This window comes from Pelmatolapia mariae, unplaced genomic scaffold, assembly GCF_036321145.2.
Source record: "Pelmatolapia mariae isolate MD_Pm_ZW unplaced genomic scaffold, Pm_UMD_F_2 NODE_ptg000293l+_length_84850_cov_1, whole genome shotgun sequence".
In the NCBI taxonomy this organism is placed as follows: Eukaryota; Metazoa; Chordata; class Actinopteri; order Cichliformes; family Cichlidae; genus Pelmatolapia; species Pelmatolapia mariae.
In genome coordinates, this window is record NW_027051983.1 from 40,396 (window position 1) to 64,738 (window position 24,343).

Below are 24,343 nucleotides of genomic sequence, written 5' to 3' on the forward strand. Positions count from 1 at the left end.
GGGACACAGGAAGCTCAAATGGCTATTGCATATTTATTCAGTTCAACAGTGCAGTTAGTTTTAGTCTTACAGCATCATCATCATCATCATCATCATAACCATTATCAACAACAACAACAACAATACTAAAATCTTGATGACATCTGATAAAATGACACATTTTGAAATAAAATATAGAGATCAGCTGTATGCTGACATTGTTAATGCCTGCCTTCGTTTTAATAAAGTTAAACCATCTTATTTTCATGATTTGGCACTAGTTAACCTATAAAAAACAAACAAACAAAACAGAGAAACAAGTATTTTTACCCCAATTCGTATTGACTATTTTATAAATAAAGGGACATTTATTGCCTAATACATCATTTGTCACGCTATCTTACTTGTTTGGGGGTGATTACTATAATAAACACATACAACAGCTCAGCTGTTAGGCATCTCGTTCCGTTTTGGTTATTTTGTTTTAGTCTCTTTCTGTTTTACGAGGTTCTGTAAATGCGACGTGACGCTTTTCTGACGTCGAGACGGACGGAAGTGATGCAAATTGCGTTTCTCGATCGCTTTAATCGGTTTTGGCTCTGATTTCTGCAGATGCAGAGCGGTGATGCTTCTGTGAAACTCACTGTGCTTGGGTAACCTTTGTTCCGCCGCAGGACGCGATGGATCCGTCCAGGAGGAGCGAAAGTGACTGGCAGGGGCTGGTCAGTGAGGTGAGACTGCGAAGACGCAGAAAGGACGAGAATGAGGAAAGAGCGTAAAAAAACCTTCACTGACGCACACTAATTGTGGGACAGGTGTCCTGTCCGGCTAAAATACTGTGGCGTACATGATCGTTTCACTGTGTTTGAGTTCTGCCTGCTATCGCTTGTTCGGATCCACTGAAACACTTGTGTCCACATTAATCCGAGCTCACGGGATTAAGTCTCAGCTGCTGTGGTTTCTCTTACCTGCAAAGACTGCACATGTATGAGGAAGCAGATTGGAGTTTCCTTGCGCCTGCAGAGCCCTTTGCCTTGTAAAGTTACTGACTTGCACCACACTGAAAGTTGCAGCTTTAATGAAGAAACACGTTCAGATGGCTGCATATAAACGTGTTTGCTCGAGTATTTCACTTGAGTGCAGTCAGTGTTGAACTGCTTTGCATTTAAGCTACTGAAGTAGTTTTATCCTAGTTTATTCTTCATGCTACTATTTTTGTCCACAGCTTTGGTTGTGCAATACTTTGCAGACATACACTCATTAGCCACTTTATTAGATACACCCTGCACTGGGTTGAACCCCCTTTCCTTTCAGAAGTGCCTTAATTCTTCATGACATTAATTCGACAGAGTACTGGAAACATTTTGGTCCATATTTACATGCTAGCATCACGCATCCATGATGTAAAGCTCCTGTCCCACCATCTCTCTCTATTTGACTTAAATCCGGTGAATGTGGAGGCCATTTGAGTACAGTGAACTCCTGCTCAAGAAACTAGTTTTCACAAAGGGTCAGAGGGCATTGTAGCCTCGGTTTCCTGTTCTTAGTTGACAGGAGTAGCACCCTGTGTGGTCTTCTGCGGCTGTAGCCCATCTACTTCAAGATCTGATGTATTGTGCATTTAGAGATGCTCTTCTGTGTATGAAAATGTTTAACCAAAAACATCAGATGGACAAGTAGTTAAAGTAACAAGGAGCTGCAACGCAAACTGTTGCTATTTTTTACCATCAGAAAAAGTTTTTGTGTCACTATAGTAGTATATATGTGTTTTTTTTTTCTTTCTTTCTTTTCTTTTATATATTTCACAGTGAATTTGATCTTTAATGATGACTAGAGAACTCTTTAGCCCTCAAATAATCAAATAACGTTATATTGACTACATGCCAGAACCTTTTATTTTTCCTCAAAACCTTTCTTTCTCTGCAGTTCCTGGTTTGTAAGCGGAAGTTGGAGAGTAAGAAAGAAGCTCTTCTGATTCTGTCTAAAGAGCTGGACACCTGTCAGCAGGAGAGGGATCAGTACAAACTGATGGCCAACCAGCTCCGTGAGCGACACCAGGGACTCAAGAAGAAGTACAGAGAACTCATTGTAAGCTGATCTGACGCCGTTGTAAAAGATGCATCAGAGCGGAGGATAAAAACTACTGCTATTAAACTTTGTGGCATCTAATGACAACTTCCTTTGTCTTTGTGTCACTGACAGGATGGAGATCCTTCTCTGCCTCCAGAGAAAAGGAATCAAGTAAGAGATTTAAAAATGCTAATCACTGCATGCAGAACTGTCTTAACTGTACTTTGATACACTTGCATTTCACAGTGATGCTGGAGACTTTCAGCAAAGTCAGTAATGTGGTCACAAGTTAGAGATCTCTTTGGATGGGATGCTTAAAGCTTTACTACTAATATTTACTCCTAACTACTAACATCTCCACGGCGCTCTTTGTTTAACAATTACAGCAGCTTTATCTTAGAATAATACATCAGATCTCTGTCTGTTTGTCCACAAACTTCTTATCCGTATCTGAAGGTCGTTATCTGTATTGGATGTTAAGATCTCATCATGCTTCCTAGCATGAAGTGCCAACATCCTAAAATGATCCATTTTTAGCTATGTTCCTCTAAAACTTTATAAAGTCATTGTATCATTTTATTTTTACGATGGTAACGTCTGATTTATATCAACAAAAGTTGAGTTATGTATTATATATTCATTGTGTTACCTAGAAACCACTTAGCAACAAGCTCAAATCACCCAGCTTTAGTGTTTATGCGCCTACAGTACAGCACCTTCTAAAAGGATGGTATCATTTTCATTTCACAGTCAACAGCGTGAACAGCCCAAACAGTGCTGTAGCATGGGTGTGTACTACTTATCATAATGTGTCATAGCATGACACACACAATGTTCTCACATGTTGCTCTCTGATATAAAACTGTTGGTTAATGACACAGTAACAAAGTCACCACTGAATGAATCACAGATTTAAAAAAAAAAAATGTAATGACAATTTTATTTTTATGGTGCATTTCTTTACATTCAAACTCAGTGTGCTTAATATAAACAATAAAAACTGAAAAAACAAGAAGGACAAGAAAATAAAACCTTAAAAGAATTTAACCTGTTTTCTCTCAAAGATTACACAGAAGAAGAAAAAGATTTGGGAAACGTATTTAACCACAAACCTTTTAAGAATTTTACGTTTGCTTGTTTGAACCTAATGTTTCAAATTGGAATGATAGAAGCTCATTTTTTCCAAGTACATTATCTGGTGGGCGCTGTACCTGGAAGACTTCTATTCTATATATATATATATATATATATATATATATATATTCACAAACCAACTTGACACATTGGGCTAACATGTCTCTGTATTTACTTCATGATCAGGTGAATTTAGCCCAGCTACTGACAGACTCCAGAGAGCGAAACTCTCAGCTGTCCGAGGAGGTGAAGGAGCTGAAACAGCGACTACTGGAAGCTCAGGGTGATAACAAGGTATGTTTCTAATGTATATTTGCTGAATATTTGCCTCTCATTATTCATAAATACATTTCCAACATACCTTTGTACATTTATTTGTCAGTCTAAGTAACGATCAAGTGGATGAGTGTTGTTTATTTTAAGGACAGGTTTCAAATTGTACTGTACAAACACACCAAAGGTGTATAATTGTAGCTTAGTTGAGACTTTTCTTACTTTGTGCTATCACAGCTTCTACGGATGACCATCACCAAACAGAGGCTGGGAGACGAAGAGGTCGGCGCCCGACACTTTCCCGCGCATGAGCGAGAAGATCTGGTCAAACAGTTAGAAAGGGCGAGAGAGCAGGTGAGAGCCCCCTGCTTGATTTTGACTATTCAGCTGATATTCACATAATGGTTCACTTTTTTATGATATACATTTACACTTATTATATACATTATATACTGGCATTTAATAGTTCTAATTGGTTCTTGCATTAGAAAAAGAAAGTTTATATTTATTTATATTTTATTTGTAAGTATTTTTTTTATTTATTTTAAAAGCAATCACATGAACCCTATTTCCATTTCAGTGAAATCTAACCCAGTGTTTTCACCCTTTGTTAGCTGTCACAAGGTCACCATTTCAGTATCAGACGAATATGATTAAAAAAGTATGATAGTTTAAAGGTGAATATTAAAGCTGCTAACACTGGGGGCAATTAGATTTCTTTAAGCTGTGACACTTAATAGATGCTGTGCAGCGAGGTTGCATATCCCATATCTATGTCTGCTATGTGACATTGCAGAACAACCAGTAATTATACTTCAGATAGATGTAAATATATGTCAAGCACAACATGTACATTTCATCCAAATTGGATTGAATCTGTCCCTTAAGTCAGATTTCTGTTGCCAGAAGGTGGCGCTAGGATTATAACCGAATATTTGCTTGCAGACCTCTTCTCTTAACAAAAATGTAAAGCTTGGGGGAGATCCGATGATGTTCGTCTGAGTTATAGATGAAATGGCTGGCAAAATATCAAAATTCACATTATTTAGCATTTTGATTAGACCAAATAAAAAGCCAGTTTGATTGATTCTGAAGGATCGGCATTATTTAGTGTACAACAACTGTAAATGGGGAAAAGAGAACACAAAAATGCAGGAACGGGGTGCTAGTAAACCTTTTATGCATAGCCACAAGCGAAACTGTCGGCAACTTTAAGCAATTCTGCTGGTTGTATAAAGTTTAATTTGTTTTTTGAGTACGTCAAATCCCTCAACAATGGATTAATTTCAGGAAATAATAATAAAATTTGGAGTTTCAAGGAGGTCCTCGCATTAGTTAGAGTTCCACTTTTAATGAGAAGATGATATATATTTGACAAGAAGAGACTTGTATTGCTAGATAAAATTGTTCTACATCCTGAATCTTGTTTGGGTGCAGAACGAGGTGCTGGAGAACAGCGTGAAGTCGCTCACGGATGAGCTGCAGGATGTTCGAGCAGAGCGGGACGTGTTTCAACAGAAGGCTCATCGTCTCAATGTGGAGATGAACCACATAGTAGGGAATGATGATGTCCGCATCTTAGACATTGACGCGCTCTGCATGGAGAACAGGTTTGTTGCTCTTTTAAAAATATCATTTTAAGTAGTACCTCTGTGATTGGCTGGCATGTTGAAGCAGTGATTTTCAAAAGTCTATTCATGTACACGTGCTATCTTGCAATATATAGTTACACTGATCAGACATAACATTATGACCACTGACAGATCAAATGAACAAGACTAATTATCTCTTCATTGTGGTACCTGTTAGTGAGTGGGACATATTAGGAAGCAAGTGAACATTTTGTCCACAGAGTTGATGTGTTGGAAGCAGGAAAAATACGCAAGCATAAGGATAGTTCAGGGTATTCCCTGAAGGCTCTGGCCTCTTTCACCAGGATGATGCACCCTGACACAAAAGCAAAAATAGTTCAGGAATGGTTTGAGGTTTGAGGATCACAACAACAAGTTTAAAGTGTTGACTTGGTCTCCATATTCCCCAGATCTCAATCCAATCAAGCATCTGTGGGTTGTCCAGGGACAAATAGGGTCATAATGCTGTGCCTGATCTATATATACAGAATTTAGATAAAAATTTACTGAGTTGCAGTTGAAATTCTTCTCTACTGTTGAAACAGGTTAAACTGAACAGCATTTGTGGTTTCTGACATTTCAGGTATTTGCATGAGCGACTTAATCAACTTCAAGAAGAGGTCAACTTGCTCAAGACAAATCTGCTGAAGTACAAGGTAGTTGCAGTTTTTTTCCCTGTAATTTCATATATATTTATTGTATGTTATCTTTTTTTTTAAAACTCTTTCTTTTCTCCAAACTGTTTCCTGCTGATGTCAGAGTGCCCTGGAGTGTAGGAAGACCTCTAAAATCAGTGGAAAGCCCAACAGCAGTGCTCTGACTGGCGTGCTTTCTGCTAAACAAGGTCAGAGGAATCATGCTAGTTCAAACATCTACACTTTCTATTATGCACATATTACCCTTTAAATGTGTGAGTTCAGTTTTATTCAGTGTCTCATGGGAAATGATGACTGCTGTTTCTTTTAACCGTGGCTCGTGACGTGCTTGCAGTGAAGGAACTGCTGCTGTCTGAAGAAAACGGCTGCAGTTTGCCGGTGACTCCTCAGTCCATCTCAGACCTCAAATCTCTCGCCACAGCTCTGCTGGAAACCATCCACGAGAAAAACATGGTGATTCAGCACCAGCGCCAAATCAACAAGTACTAAAATTCAGACATCACTCGCACTCTTATTATGTGCTCCATAGATCACGGGTGTCAAACTGCATTATAAATAAATGCTCCTGTAGTAAATGAAAGAAATCTGTCAGCATGAGCTGTTGGACTTAAATTGTAAGGAATAAATGTGTAAAATTACAGAAAAAGCTCTGGCGTGCCATTGCCCAGACTGTCCTGCAGAACGTTATTGTTAAGTCACAGAAAACTTCGTTTTGTTTTGTTCTTTACCTTGGTTTAGTATAAATGGCCTTGGAGGAGTCTTTGTTAGTAGTAAAGCCTGCAAAATTTCTGAAAATTAAGTTAATAGTCCAAAATGTATGCCCTCCTTCACATTTTCCAAATCTCCAGACTGAGTCTTTGCCAGGCTGATTCTGCCCCCCAGGCCTTTTATTTGACACCTCGGCTGTAGATTTTTAGCCAATTCACTTCTTGATGTAATGATGTGTCAACTGCAATATCCTTTTTTCCTATTAGGATTCTTGGAAATCGAGTAGCCGAGCTGGAGAAGAAACTAAAAACACTGGAGATGTCCGGATTATGGAGCCTTCCAGGTTATTATAATTGTCTCAATATACTGAGACATGTGCATATCACTCTAACCTGTGCTAAGAATACTGTTTTTACAAAAATTCCTCTTCCTTTTTCTGCCCTTTTGCTTCTTGCTACCTGGAGGCCTGACTTATAATGTGTCTCTGGGGATATGTGGAAGTATGTTTCTCCAAAAACAATGTCATCTACGTCATAAATTCTCAACTTAATCTTCTTCTCATATCTACCAACACTGCTTGTCGCTATCTAATCCAACACTTTTTAAGTAGCTGTTTATGTAAACCACTTTTCTGAAAGCTTACTTTGACTGTTTTGTGATAACAGGGGGAAGAGACGCCATCATCCTGAACACGCAGCTAGTGGATTCGACCGATCCATCTGATTCTCCGGGACAGAACGGTGATTATTCAGTGGAATTATTCCTCTATTGGTCAACAGCAGTCAAAATAGGAGCTGCATTTCTTGAATGTTATTTTTCTGATTTGTTCTTAAAGGTGACAAGAGGTCAAACAAACTAGCTGAGCACGAGAGCTCTCCAGAAGACAGTGTAACAGCAGCTGCGTCAGATTTTCAAGATGACGCACCAACACCATCATCGTGTGTCGAGGCCTCGAACCAAAACTGCTCACCACAGTTGGACGAGCAAGAGTCCTCAAGGCCTCAAACAGAAATGCCAGCTAGTGAGGAGTGCCAGGAAAGTGGCCAATCACAAAGCACCGCAGTTTTTACCAGTTTCGCAACAGAAGAGGAGGGTCTGAGTGACTCCAGTGCTGATGTGAAATACTTGAACAGACCTGATCCCTCAGACCCCGGCCACTCACAGCAACTCTCAGAGAACTCAGTCCCAACAGCTGGAGGAGAGGAGGAGTCAGATGAATGCACTGTAGGGGGGGAAAGTGTTGAAACCGAGAGTAATGTAATAGAGAGAAATAGTCACGTTACATCATCTACTACTGTGTCTACTACAGCCCCCGAAGAGCAGCAGGAGGACGTCCTGACTACCGTGGATGTTTGCAGTAGTCAGGAGGAGTTGTGATGTCTCACAGCATTAAGAAAAAAACAAAACTAATTAAAGTATTTACAAAATCCACAAAGCTCTTTAATTATTTTTTGAATAATTCAAAAATCAAAAAAACTGATAAACTAATCTTTGGAAAACAGCATATTAGATTTCAGATGAGTGTGAATGAATCAACAGTGACTCCTACCAAACTGAAGAGTATTAACGATACTCTTCAGATGCTCTAATGTTTCTCTGCTTTCACTCGGTCCATTGTCTGAGTTCTGCACCAGCTTTTGAACTGATGTCAATGTGACCAAAAGTAACTGGACACCTGTGATTCATCACCCCCCAAACCATACTCACAGGAGTAATAATATTCACTCCTGTGAGAGTTTCTCTGAGAGTTTTAAAACGTGGTTCATTCATTCACTCACACATTTCATGTAGTCTGCATATCTAATGTGGCAAAACAGTGATTTCTCCTTATTAAATAAGTAGCAAAAAAGATGCATGCATCGGTGCTATATGTGTTATACTTAAAGGTTTCTTTCTCCTTTTGAAGGTAACATTTACAGAGTTGTCTGCTTTAGGTGTAGGAATTCTTTTGCTGATTAAATCACATAATAAAAAGGAGTTAATGATGATCTTTTAAATGACCTTTGTTAGGTCATGAACCGGTTCCTTACTGTCAAGAATTCAGCCCTGGCATGATTTAATTCAGTCATCACGAGGATAAAAGCAATTTGACAAAGATGACAGGAAGCACAGTGTGCTTGTTCTAAATACGATGTTCCCCACGTGAACCAAGCACAAACCAACCTTCTGCTTTACTTAACATTCGCAGCGTATAATCAGCCGTGTAGCAAAGCCGCATATGACAACACTGAGTTCATGAGACCGTATGATGTGATATGTCAACAATGTAAAAGCTAACTCAAATGGTTAACGTTCAGAGACTACATGTTCTAGTGGTGCTTTTTTATCACATCAAATATTACAGAATGGTCAGATAATGTACAGAATAAGCAATATGTTATCAGAAAGCATAATAAAAAATGGGGTTATGATCTGAGAGGAGAGCTAAAAAAAAAAAAAAAATAGGGTGAACAACAAAGAAGAGCTTGTTCAAATTAACCTGTGCAGTGAATTTGTGGAATAATATGGAGAAGGGTTTTGAAAATGTTCACAAATATAAATCAGTTTTAAGAAATTATACATGGAAAAAAAACACTTATAAAGCAGTATATGGAAGCAGAGTATTAAATATTAAACTCTGCGTGGATATTTGGGTTGAACATTGTGAGGTGATATGATGGTTATACTGTGCATAAAGATATAAAAATATTTTTAGATTGTTGTATAGGTACATTTATTTATAGATACAGGTATATATTATGCTCTATAACCAAAAACAGAAATATGATTTAAACAGGAAGTAGGAATTGGAAAGCATTTGCTTCCTTCTACTCCTTTCCTTACAGGAAATGGTCAGTATTTTATAGGAGATCAGTCTGTGGAGTTTATTTAATATAATGGCTTTCTTTATTTCATAACCATTTTTTAATATTTATTAACATTTGTTACTTATATGTTGGAAATAAAGATTTCATTTCTTTTATTCATTCAAATATGTGTTAAATGCTATATGACAGCATGCTACTGAGTAAATAAAGACAGTCTCGGTTGTTTCTTTTATCTGACTTCATTTATTGACAGACATTTGATAATTACAAGAGTCATTTCTCGAAGCTCCTCCTGAAATATAACACACTGACATCTTGATCTTATTTTTTTATTAGAAAATTTGTGTAAATTACTTTTTGCTTTTGACTTTAAAAACCATTGTATTTGTATGCATTTGTATGTATTCTGTATTTATTTATTTTTACACAAGACGACTAACTAACTTCAAGCTACAAAGACAGCACAGCTGAGGCTGATGGTACTGAAATTTATTTCAATAATTTTGGTCACAACTTAAGGACCAGGATAAGCTGAGAGAGAATCTGCTGATGGAGTCCAATCATATATTTGGTTTGTTGATACTCCAACCAACCAACTGTACCATTACTAATATTGAACACCATAATTATGCTAATTTGTAGTAAGAAAACTCTTGAACAATTATTAAAGCATGTTTCTAATACTTCTAAGAAGCTACTATGCATTTTGGCAGGATGTGGGTTTAACCACCTCGTTATTTTTTTCTTGGTATCAAACTGGAAGTACCTACACTACTGTAGGTTAATTCCTCCTCAGCCGCCTGGAGTACTGCTTAAAGTTCATATTCCAGAGATTGGGGGACGAAACCCCAATAATGCAGCATGCGAGCCTTCGGCCTGCGTTTCCATGCAGCAGGCTCCCAGCGTCTCCACCACGCCCTAAGTCGTCTATCTTTTCATGAATCACCACTGCTCTCCCAAACACAGACAGGCTTCCAAACAGTGTTGCATCAGATTCTAGCATTGTATTAATCTTCCCTTGCTGGGGCTCAAAGTTTCCAAAGTCTCCAGGGTGGTTAGGGTGATTTACACCATATGGATTGTAGTGGCCACCGGTGGAGTCACATCCCCGGCTCAGGTCTCCATACTGATGGATGTGCACCGCTCTGGGCTCCGGACTGCCGTCTCTGGGGAAGCCACTAAATCGGAGAAGGACCTTGACTTTCTCCTGAGGATGATCCTGCTTGAACAGCACATGGCCGTACACTTTGGGCAGGTCCTCCGGGAGAGAGGTGCTGGGTCTCACCTTGCAGACTGCATACAGGGTGCCGTTGTTCTGCAAGACCTCTGGAGCCAATGTGTCGCTGGATGCTAAGACACATTGTTGACAGCCTGCCAGCAAAACCAACAAAGCAGCTTCCAGTATCCCCACTGACCTGTAAGATATTAAAAAAAATATTAGGACAAGACCCCTCTGGCATGAAGGACAATTAGTGACTATAGACCAATTAAGTCAATATCTAGATTGTTCACCTTGGTAAAAAATGTCCTGCTATTGCATTTCACAATACAGCAGGACATTCAGAAATATTGCTATTGTTAAGAATCCACACTGGGGAAGCTATAATTATGTAATTATTATCGCTGACATGTTATGTAACTGCTAAAACTCAACTCTACACAGGGCTTAAACGAGGCTCTCTTATATCATAGGACAATTTTACATAATTTTTATTTACAATCTTCATCTGCATCTATGTATAAGGTGTACTTTAATTTACTTTAATGTAAAACTTCAGTGTTTCTAAGTCTGAGGACAAAGTGGCACTCAAAAGCCTCTCAGTTAATGTTTTTCTGACGATGTTTTTAGGCGCACACAACATCGCCCAAAAGTACAAGTGGCTAACTAGACAGACTAAATTTCGCAGGAATGCAAATAAAGTTAAGTACACAGTGCCAAACAAAGTCCACTTACGCGTATCGATGCATGGTCACCTGTAAAAGGCGCAGAAAAGGCTGTAAATTAAACGTAATGGTTTTCACAAGCCGAGCGCTGCAGTCTGCAGGGTGAGGATGCAAAGCGTTTCCAAACAATGTTGTATAAAGTCTTGTGAACGAATGGGCGTTGCTGTTTGGCGAGGGTGGAGCAAGGGACTTGACACGTCTTTTGATGATTTGATGAGTAAACCTCAAAATATTCGACCCCGCAGTTGAGACTAACAAAAATATGGCTGATTTCAGAACAATAATCTCATGAAAAACAGAAAATATATTAGGTAGTTTATTGTTGATTTACTTTGACAAAGTCGGAAAAAAAGGCTTTTGAGTAGACGTGGAAGTAAGGATGTTTTACTTTTGTGAAAAAGTGAAAGATGAGAATCGTTACATTACCGTTCAGTTTGTGGGAAACAACAGAAAATGATATATTTTATTGTTCTCACGTGGTATCAGACGGAGTCATTTTAACAAACCGAGGATGTTTTGCCTGATAAGAGCATAATCACGTCTGTGTAAACTCGATTCATAGAAACCTTAACGCTCAATGTACCACGTTCTCCAACCACGTTTGTCCGTGATTTGGGAGAGGGCGCAAACTGACAGGGTCAGCCTGATGTTGCTTGTTTCGCACTTGTGCCCATTATTATTATTATTATTATTATTATTATTATTATTATTATTATTATTATTTAAAATGAAAGGACAGCACAGAGTCCTATGAAAAACTAAGTACATCTATTACTGCTCCCACAGGAATTAAGAGCAGCCAGATGTTCCTAATCAAATACACTTGATAGTCAATCGTCAGAAAGTGTGAGCACTTCCATAAAAGCCAGTTTGTTGGTCTGGAGCATTCAGGTGCCGCAGTCTTCCCAGGAGTGGATATCCCAGCAAATGTATACATAAGTTCATAAATGTATTAAAAAATAAATAGCTAAATAAAACAAGAGCAGTTAGCATGTTAAATGTTTACATTCATGGCAGTACAAATAGAATAAGCCTGAACAAGTATGGCTTGTTTGGAAGGGTGTCAATGACAAAGTGTCTTCTTTCCAGGAAAAACATGACAGCACAACTTAGGTTTACAAAGCTGAACAAACCACAACTCCTGTAGAACAATGTCCTTTGGACAGATTGGAGCAGAGTGGAGATGTTAAGCAATAATGCAAAGTTCCACATTTGGTGAAAACCAAACATAGCATATCAGCACAAACACTTCAGGGGTGATGAGGGGTGATGATTTGCAGTAGTTTGCAGCCACAGGGCCTGGGCACCTTGCAGTCAGTTGACCATAAAGTCCTCTGTATACCAAAGTATTCAGTAGTCAAATGTGAGCCCATCTTAGCCAAAAAACTGATCACGCAACAGGACAATGAACCCAAGGAGACCAGCAAATCTACAGCAGAGTGTCTGACAAAGTAAAGAATCGTAGTGTTGCAATGGCCGGTGTGGTGGGGCGTTACGAGAGCTGTGCATGAACCAATGAATGTAAACCTCAATGAAATGAAGCACTCTGCAGAGTGGGCCATAATTCCTCCACAGTGATATACGACACTGATAAAGGCAAATGCAGCTAAAGACGGTTCTACAAGCTAATTAAATGTAGTGTATACTATTTCTTTGTCTTTTTTTTTTTTACAGGACTTTATAGAACCCATGGGAAAACCTTTCATATGACTTTAAAGTAGAGTAAAAAGAAATATTTTGATCCATGAACAATCATCCAAGTAAGTAAATCTGTACTGTTCATAAGGTTTCGGTGGATGAGTGACAAAATGTTTCTCCCACTGAAAACGTTACATCCATATGAACAGTAAAAAAAAATATATCATTTTGTTAATGATTAGGCCTAGAATTTTCCCCCAGTGACTATAAGTCCCTACCAGCACTTCTAAAACATCTGTTTGCGTAATAAAAAATAGATGTGCCTGATTTTCTGTGTGGTACGATTATCAAATTCATTGTTTAAGGACCGGTAGCTCAAACAAATGGGCAAAAAACGTGTTTTTATTTGCTTGTTTTTTAATGTGCCAAATTTCTTTGAAATCCAATAGAAAATAAAAAGTATTATCTGGTTATATGACTATATAGAGCTTTGATAATAAGTGAAAATCCATTTGAAAGAACTTGCCGTGGAAACACCAGTGAAGACTCCACAACAGCAGGTGGCGCTTGCTGAAATTGTGTTACACAAATACGAAAAGAAGAAAATACTCCGGTCGGAGAACTTGGAGCACAGGAATCAGGAAATATAACCTGCCGGGTAGAACTGTGCCCGCGTTAATTGTTTCACAGAAAGCCACATTTTACCTTTAAGATGTCAAAAAGACATCGTTTGGATTTGGGTGATGACTACTCCTCCAGTAAGAAGAGGTCCGACGGGTGAGTGAAGTCCCACAGTTATCGCTCTCAAACTAGTCGGGTACAAGCTAACTGCTAGCTGCCGCTCTCGGTCACCATGGATGGAAGATGGGAGCTGAGAAAATATAACCCTAAGCTGCTCATGCTGTAGCTCTGCTTTATTCGCTGTTTCTTGATAGCACCTGAATGATCGTGCAGCGCGAACAGAAACGTGCTAAGTGCTTGTATTAAAAAAAATACCGTAGACGTTGGGCTAACAAACGAAGCATCAACGTTACCTTCATCGTAGCGGGGGCACGTGTGTTTGGCTAACGTTAACATAGCTCCTTATCTAACCCGTGTTGGTTCAGCTAGCCAGCCGTGGCTTCGATTTAAAAGACTGTGATTTGGTTCTTAAAATAGCCATCTAATGTTGTACTATACTAGCTGCGAACTAAAATTGTCCTTGGCGCCGATTAAGCTAGCAGAAACTTTAGCGTCTCTTAGCACTCACATGTTTTACGTTGTGCTCGTGTGTGTTTATCTCAGTGAAAACCTCCACAACAGACTTACAGATGCGAAAGAAATCGTGGCAATTCTTTTTAAATTTGCAGGATTTCATTGAGATTGACTGTTCAAATTACCAGTAAAAGTAGGCTAAATAGCGACAGTTTGCAAATAAGTATATTGTGACCCATTAATTGTAAACAATTTGTATAAAAATAAATAAACATATAAACTTTAAAGCCTTCAAAGTATTTGATGTGATATTAGAAACATTTGCTGTAACTGTGTGTGCTTGTTAAACTGACAGTGTGCACCCACTGCAGATATGTCAGTATCTGTCTAAATGCAAAAATAAACGTCAGATAGTTTAGAAGATGCACTGCTATAAGATCATAATTTAAACAGACTAGTGTCAGGTTCGTTTTATAACTTTAAAATAAAACAACATAAAATCATAAGTATGAGGACAGCGATGAAGAATGCAAAGGAGTGACAGTTGGGTTCAAGGTGGACGTGGGATTACACCAGCGATCGGTTCTGAGCCCCTGCTTGATTGCCATGGTGATGGACAGACTGACAGATGAGTTCAGGCAGGATCCTCTGTGGACTATGATAACAGAGGACGGATCTGCAGAGAGCAGGTGGAGGAGAGTCTGGAGAGAAAAAGAATGAAAGTCAGTAGAACTAAGACAGAATACATGTGTGCGTGAATGAGAGGGAGACAAGTGGAAAGGTGGAGTTACAAGTAGTAGAGATGGTAAAGATGGATGAGTTTAAATAGCTATGAACTGAGGAAAAGAAATGTGAAGAAGAGAGTGCAGGTAGAGTGGCGTGGGTGGAGACCAGTGTCAGGGGTGGTGTGAGACAGAAGGATGGCAGCAAGAGTGAAAGGGGACGTTTATGAGACAGTTGTGTAACCTGCTATGACTCTGATTTGGACATGGTGGCACTGACAGAAAGGTAGGTGGCTGAGCTGGTGATGTCAGGTTTTTATTAAGAGTGACCAGAATAGGCAGTGCATTAGAGGGACAGCTCAGGTTAAGCAGTTTGGAGACAAAATTATAGAGGCAGACAGAGGAGGGATAGTAGATATATTGCACAAACGATGTTGAGTATGATGTTTCCAAGCAGGAGGAAATGAGGAAGACCCCAGACGAGGTTCATGGATGTAGTGAAGGAGGACTTCATTACATCCATGGGTAGTGTAGTGGGTGCGATAGAGGAGGATGCAAGGGATAGGGTGAGATGGAAGCTCACTATGGCAAATAAATTTGCAATAGGCTGCCATTTAGTGCCTGTCAATTAAAGTGGTGAAAAGGTCGGTACACAGTTTAAACATGTTGAACGCATCAAGCATGCTTGAATATGGGAAACATGGGACAATGTCCCAACTTTACTCTCATTGCCCTGAGATGGCAAACTGTAGCCTGATTATTTCTTTTACAATTAGAATGTTGACAATGATGTGCTGTTCTAATGTTGACAGGAGAGACCGGGACCGTGACAGAGACCGCGAGGACCGTTCGAGGGATAGGGACCGAGACAGAGACCGTGATCGGGACAGAGACCGGGACAGAGAACCAAAGCCATCTAGTGTCCCATCTAACAGCACACCTGCTGCTTCAGCCTTACCACCGCTCAAGCAAATGGTCCTACAACAGCAGATCAACCCATTCACCAACCTGCCCCATACTCCCCGCTACTATGAGATCCTGAAGAAGAGGCTACAGCTTCCAGTGTGGGAGTACAAGGAAAGCTTCACTGACATCATCACACGTCACCAAAGCTTTGTGCTTGTCGGAGAGACTGGCTCCGGCAAGACAACACAGGTATGAAGTCAAGTAGATTGGTGCGTCTCTTATGTGTTAGTAATCTTCTGCTGCCCTTGCTGAAAAAAGCCAACAGTGTGATGGCACAGTGTAAATGCATAGAATTTTTAAAAAATTGATATAATCTTGAATTGGTTTTATTAGATTCTCTGCAACCTTTGATTAAATCTGCAGATCCCACAGTGGTGTGTGGATATGGTTAGAGGCTTGCCTGGTCCTAAGCGGGCAGTAGCCTGTACTCAGCCCAGGAGAGTAGCAGCCATGAGTGTGGCTCAGAGGGTGGCGGACGAAATGGACGTCATGCTTGGACAGGAAGTTGGCTACTCCATCCGATTTGAGGATTGTAGCTCTGCCAAGACTATATTAAAGTAAGTGGTGCTGTGAGTGAATGAGATGGTTTGATTCAGAGAATCTGCTTTTCACTGGCACAGAGCAGCCCAGCCTAACAAAGCATTGTTGTTTCTTCAGGTACATGACAGACGGTATGTTGTTAAGAGAGGCCATGAATGACCCACTGCTGGAGCGATATGGTGTGATCATTCTGGATGAGGCTCATGAGAGAACTCTGGCCACAGACATCCTGATGGGAGTACTGAAAGAAGTGGTTCGTCAGAGATCAGATCTGAAGGTATTTCTTTTTCTCCACCCAAGTGGGATATAATTTTAATGTATCTATGTCTTTAAAAACAGGTGCTTCCTAGATTAAAAAAAAAAACTAATCTAGCTGATTTAAAAACAAAATCTAATTTCTACTCAGAATATTTAAAACATTTTGTAAGGAAAACAAAAGCAGGTGTGCCAGGTGAATTATGCTTCTTTCTAGTTGCCTCAGAAGTTGGATGTTGGATTTAGGAGTGACACCACTCACAAGTTGAATATGTTCCAGTAGTAAAGTTAGAAACGCAAAGAGCAGCAGGATTTGTTTAGCCATTCATGCATCAGTAGGAAATGGACAGTTCAGTAGGAAATATCACTAATGGAGCATGTCAATGGTCATTAGCCATGTTAAATTAAGCAGTGTCTACTGGAGGTGGCCTTTGATGCTTGCCATGGTTGTAATTTGTTATCACTTTAGTTATCCCCAGAAAATGTAATTTTGTACACAAAACTGGATTGGATGTGGCCACTAAAGACGCTGGTTAGAATTCCAGCCAGGGACAAAGACCAGAAGAGACAGGAAGTCAGAAATTGGAACAGTGTGGAGAATCTGGTCAATTTAAAAAAACAAAACAAAAAAGAAACCTGGGGTAGACTAAAACCTCCACTTTTAGAGGTTTCTGGTGTGATTTGAAGTTGTGTGAATGACAGAAGAAAATGCAGATAGGGTATTTAATGTATAGAGAAGGATGATTGCATACATAGGGATTTTCATAAAAGCTCCATCTTTTGTTACCATGTAATAACATTAAGAGCACTATACAACTAATATCATACAGAGATGATACCATTGCACATATTTGTAAGATTTAAGTATTTTATATACCCACATGTAAACTTTGTGTGCAGGTGATTGTCATGAGTGCCACACTAGATGCTGGGAAGTTCCAGGTGTACTTTGACAGCTGTCCTCTTCTAACTATTCCTGGACGTACACATCCTGTTGAGATCTTTTACACTCCGGAGCCAGAGCGGGACTACCTTGAGGCGGCAATCCGCACTGTCATCCAGATTCATATGTGTGAGGAAGATGAAGGTGACTGTCTTCTCTTCCTCACCGGTCAAGAGGTAAAGCTCATAATGCTCAGGTTACAGTTCCAGTAGACATTAATTTGAAGCAGCACACCCTCCACTGATTCAAAATGCAAGGTTATAATACTTTTTTTTTTTTTTTTCTTTCAGGAAATTGATGAGGCATGCAAACGGATCAAGCGTGAGGTAGATGACCTGGGTCCTGAGGTCGGAGACATCAAAATCATTCCACTGTATTCCACGTTGCCTCCACAGCAGCAACAAAGAATCTTTGAGCCTCCTCCTCCAAGGAAGCCAAATGGTGCAATAGGAAGAAAGGTACAAGTTTGAAATAAAGTCAAGGAGATTAAGGTTTTAAAATGCATTTCCTGTAAATTTGCTGAAGGTATTACATTCGCAGATGGTTTTTAAGGCTAGTGGAGAATAATGATGACCAATAACATTCATTTTGTGCATCAGTTTTAAAGTTATTGCAGTTTCATGTCATTTACATAGTTGTCTTTATTATCTCAATAGCCTGCATTGTAAGATGTAGGTTTTTTTTGACTGACACTTGGGGGCACTAAAGTATTCCTGAAGTCTGATTCTGGGACGCAAATGTAACCCTGTGTGTATTACAAATGGAAAGAAAAGAAAATGATTTCTGATAATGCACAGTAGATCAGACCAAGGATAATATATAACAGAAGATAAAAAGACTAATTTAAATAAAAAATGTTCATTCCAAAAAGTAATTTGGCTCCTACAGTAAATTGATAAGACACAGCCAAGTTAAAGTTGGAGCTTATGTCTTTAAGAAAAATGCACATTTAGGCCATTTGTGGCAAAGAAAAAGTGCCAATACTGTGCTGTGGCCTAAATATAATGGATGAGTTTTGCTTTTGTGTGCAGAAACCCCTTTTAAACAAACAAACAGATTCTCACCTATCAGGTTTCAAATATTTTACATCACTTTGCTTCTTCCCTCAGGTTGTGGTGTCGACAAACATCGCTGAGACTTCTCTAACAATTGATGGCGTGGTGTTTGTCATTGACCCTGGATTTGCCAAACAAAAGGTAGACCAAAAGTGACTCACCTGATTGCACTGATTGCTCAGCTTTATGATTAGTTTGGTCTTAAGTGTTGTGAAAGTGACTGAAATGTAGATGTTTATGATTTTGTTTGTTTTTTTTCGTCTCATTGTAGTAATCTATCATGAGAGCTGTTGTACCTAAACATGCTTTGCCACGTGTGTCTAGGTGTACAATCCTCGAATCAGAGTGGAGTCTCTGCTCGTTACAGCCATCAGTAAAGCTTCTGCCCAGCAGAGGGCAGGACGAGCTGGAAGAACACGTCCAGGGAAATGCTTCCGTCTCTACACAGAGAAGGCCTACAAAACAGAGATGCAGGCAAGTGATTTTTTGTTGTTGTTGTTGAGGTTTGGATAAAGGCATAATATACTGTGAAGGACCTTGTATGTCATAGTGCAAATGGAGGGGCGTTGGGACACACAGATTTTCAAATGCACCTGAAATTTTGGTTTGGAGGTTATTGCAAAGAAGTGGCAGTGTGAATCACAGAAGCCCAAAATGACAACAGCTCATCAAATGAAAGGAAACTTTATACCGAATACTGAGTTATGCTGGACTAACCTGATTCCTGTAATATTGAAATAAAGTTATATTGTAGTAAACTTTCCTAAATTAGAGGCTTGCCATCAGACTGCTGCCTTCATATGGATGCAGCAGTGTCAAGAAGTAAGATTTTATACAGTGTAAATACTGCAGAAGTCACTTCACATTCATGATCATTTGTAGATCATGCAGATTGCTTGAATGGTGATCACTCAAGCACAAAGATTTAAACTCTTTGCTGCCTTCGAAGTGAACAATCTGCCATATAAATTCAGCGTTGTCTTCTCCACAGTTTGCCCTTGTACATAGGTCGCTCATGTTGTGTGACAAAGCCTCTCAGACATTATGCTAAGAGCTCTGCCCTTGTTAGCCCCCCAAATCCCCTCACTTCACCGCATCAGGTTAATCTTTGTGCTGCTCGCTCCTTCTTCAGGATAACAACATTCATTATATTTGACTTTATTATCGTCCCTTTTTAGGATAACACATACCCTGAGATTCTTCGCTCAAACTTGGGATCTGTAGTGCTTCAGCTTAAAAAGCTGGGTATTGATGACCTCGTCCACTTCGACTTCATGGATCCACCTGGTAAGTCAGCCTGCAGTCTTATTGTGAACTGTAAATAGTCCTTTTATGCTAGTTAGCCATGGCTAGCTGACCTCACTGTCTCTCCTCCATGCAGCTCCTGAGACGTTGATGAGGGCCCTTGAGCTGCTTAACTACCTGGCAGCTCTCAACGATGACGGTGACCTGACAGAGCTGGGCTCCATGATGGCAGAATTTCCTCTGGACCCCCAACTGGCAAAGATGGTCATTGCGAGCTGCGAGTTTAACTGCTCCAACGAGATCCTTTCCATTACTGCCATGCTGTCAGGTAATGCCCAGGACTGGGCTGACATCTTACTTGCCTGTTGTAGGCCAAGTCTCTTTGGGTTAACACTTCTGATTACAGGTAGTATTAAAAATAATCCCAATGTACGTCCAGTTTGTGCACATTTTCTACTCCTCTAAACCAGCCATTCCCAAAGTCAAGAGTGCTGCGACCCATTTAAAACACAGAATATCCCATGGGGCCCACCAAGTCTTATCTAAGTCTTGCATAATAAATTTACTGAATAATGATGGGATGTATAGAAGGCTTATTAAAGAGGTGCTATTATCCTTTTCCTTATTCTGTCTCATGTATAAAATGTACTGTCAAACTGAGGGATGCTCATATTGAATAGTCTAAAGTTTTAAAAGCAGAGATCCACATTTGTGTGAACAAACCTTGTGAGACACAATCTTGAACTTCAGACTGCTCTAAGTGATTTCCTCTTGATTTCTGAGGTTTTTCCCCTACTCCTGGCTTTGTTTGATTTCAATGAGAGCAGATATCGTTAATATGATTATCTAAGCTACGTAGCTCTGGCTGTGAGGACATCAGCCCCCATCAGAATTGAGGGGTAACGAATGAATAATAAACTGTGACTCATGCAAAGCTGCTCTTGTAGAGACCAAAAAAAAAAGAGATCTGGGGGTACAAATCTGCACACTTATGCCCCTTTTAAGATTTAACAACTAAGCGCTGACTTAATGTTTACAAAGTACTCAGAAAACAAGTGCAGATCGTTTGTAGTGCCTTGTCCAGGATTATGACAACTGAACGGTCTGATATTTCAGATACTTGTCAATACATATGACACATTTCATGCCAGTATTAGTCACAACTGATGTTATTTATATTGAATCATATATTCATCAGGGTGGTTTGTTGGAGACTTTATTTTTGATTTTAGTACAAATAAGGAAATAATGAATTAGTTGGAAAAAGACAATAAAATACTCATATTTCTGTTTTGTTTTTTTGCCACAGGCATGTAGGTCAATATGACTTCATATATTAAGTCTTAACTTTAAATCTCAGGTTTTTGTTTGGGTTTTTTTTTTCTTGCATTTTTGTTAATAGAAAGTGAGTTTTTCATGAGTGCTTCATCATTAAAGAAAGTGGATAGGGCAGGCACCACTTGGAAGTTTTTCATATTTATTGAATTTTCTTTTTTGACGTAACACTTTTAAAATTAATGTTGCACTGTAGAGTAACATGTAACTCAGATGTGTTTCAGTCTTCCATCTACTAAAAGGCCTAACACTCATGTAGCTAAAGTAAGATCTGTGAGTTTTGGAAAGGTTCAACTTTGTTGGTGTCCCTAACACTCTGCAGCTGTGTGAAAACTCTTGTTTTACAGATGTGGTTAAATGACCCCTCTCTACGAGCTAGTAACCATTACAGTTGGGAATGACCATGAGAAAAGACTGCAGCTCCCTCTTATAGAGCTTGTGGTCCTGCCCTGTCCCAAGCAGTGTCGAGTGCCCTAGCATCATAGGCTTTGCTGCATTTTTCTGTGAATGTTTGACTCATCCCTATGGGCGGCTTTGTTGGGGCCCATACCAACCTTGTTTAGTCCCACAGTGTTTTGTCCGTCCTACGGAGGCTAAGAAGGCAGCAGACGAGTCCAAGATGAGGTTTGCTCACATTGATGGAGACCACTTGACGCTGCTCAACGTCTATCACGCCTTCAAACAAAGTGAGCATCAGTCCACGTTTTATTTGGATTTCTGCATGATGAAGTTAAACCTGCATTAATTTGTTTTTTGTTTTTTTTAATACACACACTTTGTGGTCAGCAGAATAAGATGAAAATGCAACATATGATCTTTTAAAGCTAAAGAAAACGTGCTGAAGAAAGATGTTTTTATAATGGAGCAGTAGAATGGTTGAATGTTATATGATATGTGAGCATTTGTGCAGAAAAATACAGTAGATGAATACAATGAGATTTGTTAAAACAGTCACAGGTGGCTTCTGGATAACCAACCTGAGCAGAGATTTCTAAGACAGCACTGACTCTGCTGACCAGATTTTCTCAGGCAGTTTATTCCAAAGGTTCAGGGATCTGACTGTGAATGTTCCTGGGAACAGATGAACCTCTCTGTTACATACAGGCTAGTAAGCAACAGAGAGATTTGAGGTGTTGTGTGACAAGACTCAAATGTATAACCTATTGAGAGCCACTGAGGTGACAGGAATATGCGTTTTTGTGTCCTCATGCATCATTTCTGTTTAAAATGACTAATTCAGTACATGATTTGTAGACATTTATGCTTGAAAACATGTTTCATCTGACATATTTTAAAGATAAAGAGTCATGATCTATTTTTTATTAACAACTTTTTTTGGGATTAGTTCAATTTTGATGACCTAGTTAGCACCTTAGACTTGAATGTCTCTCATGCCTTTTTCCAGACCATGAGTCTAACCAGTGGTGCTACGACAACTTTGTCAACTACCGCTCGCTGATGTCTGCCGACAATGTGCGGCAGCAGCTGTCCAGGATCATGGACCGCTTCAACTTGCCTCGCCGGAGCACGGAGTTCACAAGCAGAGATTACTACATCAACATCCGACGGGCGCTCTGCACCGGCTTCTTCATGCAGGTGAGCAGACCTAATAGATTCGGAGGAGGAGGAAGAAGAAGGAGCTTTGGGATGCTTTGAGGACAGTCTGTTGTTCAGTTTGGACTCAAACGCACATGAGTTTTGTTAAAACCTTTGCAGCCATAAACCGAAACACAGTACAGCAAAAAATGTGTATATTGGGAAAGCTGCTTTTGATTTTGAATGGATCTAAATTATTCTGTTACCCCAATTTTCTAATGATTGATTTATCTTTTCAGCCCAGGTAAAACAGATAATGTGGTCAATGTTCCTCTCTGACAGTAAACTTCTATCAGCCTGTTAGTGGGCTTAGTATTGAAAAGGATTAACTGAAAAGGATTTTATTGTTATCGTTTTTAAATTATTCTTTTGAACCTCCCTGCAGGTGGCTCATTTGGAGCGCACAGGCCATTACCTCACAGTGAAAGACAACCAAGTGGTCCAGCTGCACCCATCTACAGTCCTGGACCACAAACCAGAGTGGGTGCTCTACAACGAGTTTGTCCTCACCACCAAGAACTACATCCGCACATGCACAGACATCAAGCCAGAGTGGTACGTGTACAGGCAATAAGATCTCACTAAAAGCTGTTATTTTAACATGTGTTGCGTTAGCTGAGTGACGGGGTCATTCATGTTCTCCTGTCTCTGTTACAGGCTGGTGAAGATTGCACCTCAGTACTACGAAATGAGTAACTTCCCACAATGTGAAGCTAAGCGACAGCTGGAGCGAATCATTGCCAAACTAGAGAGCAAAGAGTATTCCCAGTACTGAACAACAGCCAACAAGTGTCCTGGAAAAACAACTGCTTACTTTAGTTTTAGATCTTTCTCTCATTGTATCTTAATGTTTCAAATTTGACTTTTTGATTATTTTTTAAAAATATTTTCTTTGCCCCCCCCCATCAATGTTAATTCTGTAACTACGTGTACCGTCAGATAAAATGTCAACAACAGTGGTTAGACCCGGTCGTAATTACTCAAACGGAATAACAAATGTGTTATTTAGATGTGGTTGAATTTTGTTTAGGAAACTGCTGAGTCATAAACATTTGTGCTTGCTTTGTTTCTTTAAAACAATGAGCTTTGACTTCATTTCTCTGTATAAATTAATTAGTAAAGTCTGTTATCCGAAAGACAGTTTGATCCGTGGTTTTTGTGCTTTTGTCTAGATGCTTTTGGTTTACTAAATATGGAAATGAGTCTTGGGTAAAGTGAATCAGTACTTGAACACCTGCTGTTGAAAAAAGAATGATCTACTTCAGTGCAGCGTGTGTTTATGCATAACATGACTTTATTGGATTTTCCCAGAATTTCTAAACGGTTTGCTGGACTTCGACTCAGCCACAATATAGTTTTTAGGAACAAAAGGAAGGTAAAATGTAACAGATTTAATGAAACTCAGTTTATTGGAAATATAACACTGTAACAATAATTTCTCACTTGGAAATGGTTCTTAAAGTGGACATTAGTAGGACTAAAACAGAAAAAAGTAAAAGTTGTGCGCATTTTAAGGAAACTGCTGCTTTATGCAATCATAGTAGTAGTGGTAGTGTAATTGATTTGGTTATTTGAAATCCTTTAAAGTTATGCAGTTTCTAGAGTAAACTGCACTTGAGTTCACAGAATAGACTGCACTTCGGCTGTAGAAT

At 39.4% G+C, this 24,343-nt stretch overlaps 3 protein-coding genes across 4 annotated transcripts; 2 read left to right on the forward strand and 1 right to left on the reverse strand.

Moving 5' to 3' along the window:
* The first annotated feature begins 526 nt into the window (after positions 1 to 526).
* Positions 527 to 9,430, forward strand: LOC134622941 (coiled-coil domain-containing protein 149-like). 2 transcript variants are annotated; one of them, XM_063468222.1, is made up of 13 exons: positions 527 to 710; positions 1,906 to 2,067; positions 2,182 to 2,220; positions 3,370 to 3,477; positions 3,694 to 3,810; positions 4,894 to 5,066; positions 5,671 to 5,743; positions 5,847 to 5,931; positions 6,078 to 6,225; positions 6,718 to 6,794; positions 6,916 to 6,951; positions 7,117 to 7,191; positions 7,287 to 9,427. In XM_063468222.1, the coding sequence occupies exons 1-13, from the start codon at positions 660 to 662 to the stop codon at positions 7,826 to 7,828; spliced, it is 1,686 nt and encodes a 561-aa protein (XP_063324292.1). In that variant the 5' UTR covers positions 527 to 659; the 3' UTR covers positions 7,829 to 9,427. The 2 variants fall into 2 exon arrangements, with proteins under 2 accessions (XP_063324292.1, XP_063324293.1); XM_063468223.1 differs by lacking the exon at positions 6,916 to 6,951 and having other exon boundaries at positions 7,287 to 9,430.
* A 94-nt stretch (positions 9,431 to 9,524) lies between these two features.
* LOC134622942 (extracellular superoxide dismutase [Cu-Zn]-like) lies at positions 9,525 to 11,338 on the reverse strand. Its single transcript, XM_063468224.1, has 2 exons — positions 11,213 to 11,338; positions 9,525 to 10,673 (listed from the first exon to the last, which is right to left on the reverse strand). Exons 1-2 carry the CDS (start codon positions 11,224 to 11,226, stop codon positions 10,040 to 10,042), a joined length of 648 nt encoding a protein of 215 aa, XP_063324294.1. The 5' UTR covers positions 11,227 to 11,338; the 3' UTR covers positions 9,525 to 10,039.
* Positions 11,339 to 13,444: 2,106 nt separating this feature from the next.
* On the forward strand, positions 13,445 to 23,821 carry LOC134622939 (ATP-dependent RNA helicase DHX15). Its single transcript, XM_063468220.1, has 14 exons — positions 13,445 to 13,617; positions 15,569 to 15,911; positions 16,086 to 16,279; positions 16,380 to 16,539; positions 17,418 to 17,636; positions 17,751 to 17,918; positions 18,570 to 18,656; positions 18,840 to 18,989; positions 19,694 to 19,802; positions 19,897 to 20,088; positions 21,659 to 21,781; positions 22,501 to 22,691; positions 23,077 to 23,246; positions 23,349 to 23,821. The coding sequence occupies exons 1-14, from the start codon at positions 13,553 to 13,555 to the stop codon at positions 23,464 to 23,466; spliced, it is 2,289 nt and encodes a 762-aa protein (XP_063324290.1). The 5' UTR covers positions 13,445 to 13,552; the 3' UTR covers positions 23,467 to 23,821.
* The last annotated feature ends 522 nt before the right edge of the window (positions 23,822 to 24,343 follow it).

Excerpts from the sequence above, each read along its gene's own strand:
- LOC134622939 (XM_063468220.1), top strand. The coding sequence starts at position 13,553 with ATGTCAAAAAGACATCGTTTGGATTTGGGTGATGACTACTCCTCCAGT. Across the intron at positions 17,919-18,569 it reads ATGGTGCAATAGGAAGAAAG|GTTGTGGTGTCGACAAACAT; the intron begins GTACAAGTTTGA and ends TTCTTCCCTCAG. Across the intron at positions 20,089-21,658 it reads CATTACTGCCATGCTGTCAG|TCCCACAGTGTTTTGTCCGT; the intron begins GTAATGCCCAGG and ends AACCTTGTTTAG.
- LOC134622941 (XM_063468222.1), top strand. The coding sequence starts at position 660 with ATGGATCCGTCCAGGAGGAGCGAAAGTGACTGGCAGGGGCTGGTCAGT. Across the intron at positions 2,221-3,369 it reads CTCCAGAGAAAAGGAATCAA|GTGAATTTAGCCCAGCTACT; the intron begins GTAAGAGATTTA and ends CTTCATGATCAG. Across the intron at positions 5,932-6,077 it reads CGTGCTTTCTGCTAAACAAG|TGAAGGAACTGCTGCTGTCT; the intron begins GTCAGAGGAATC and ends ACGTGCTTGCAG.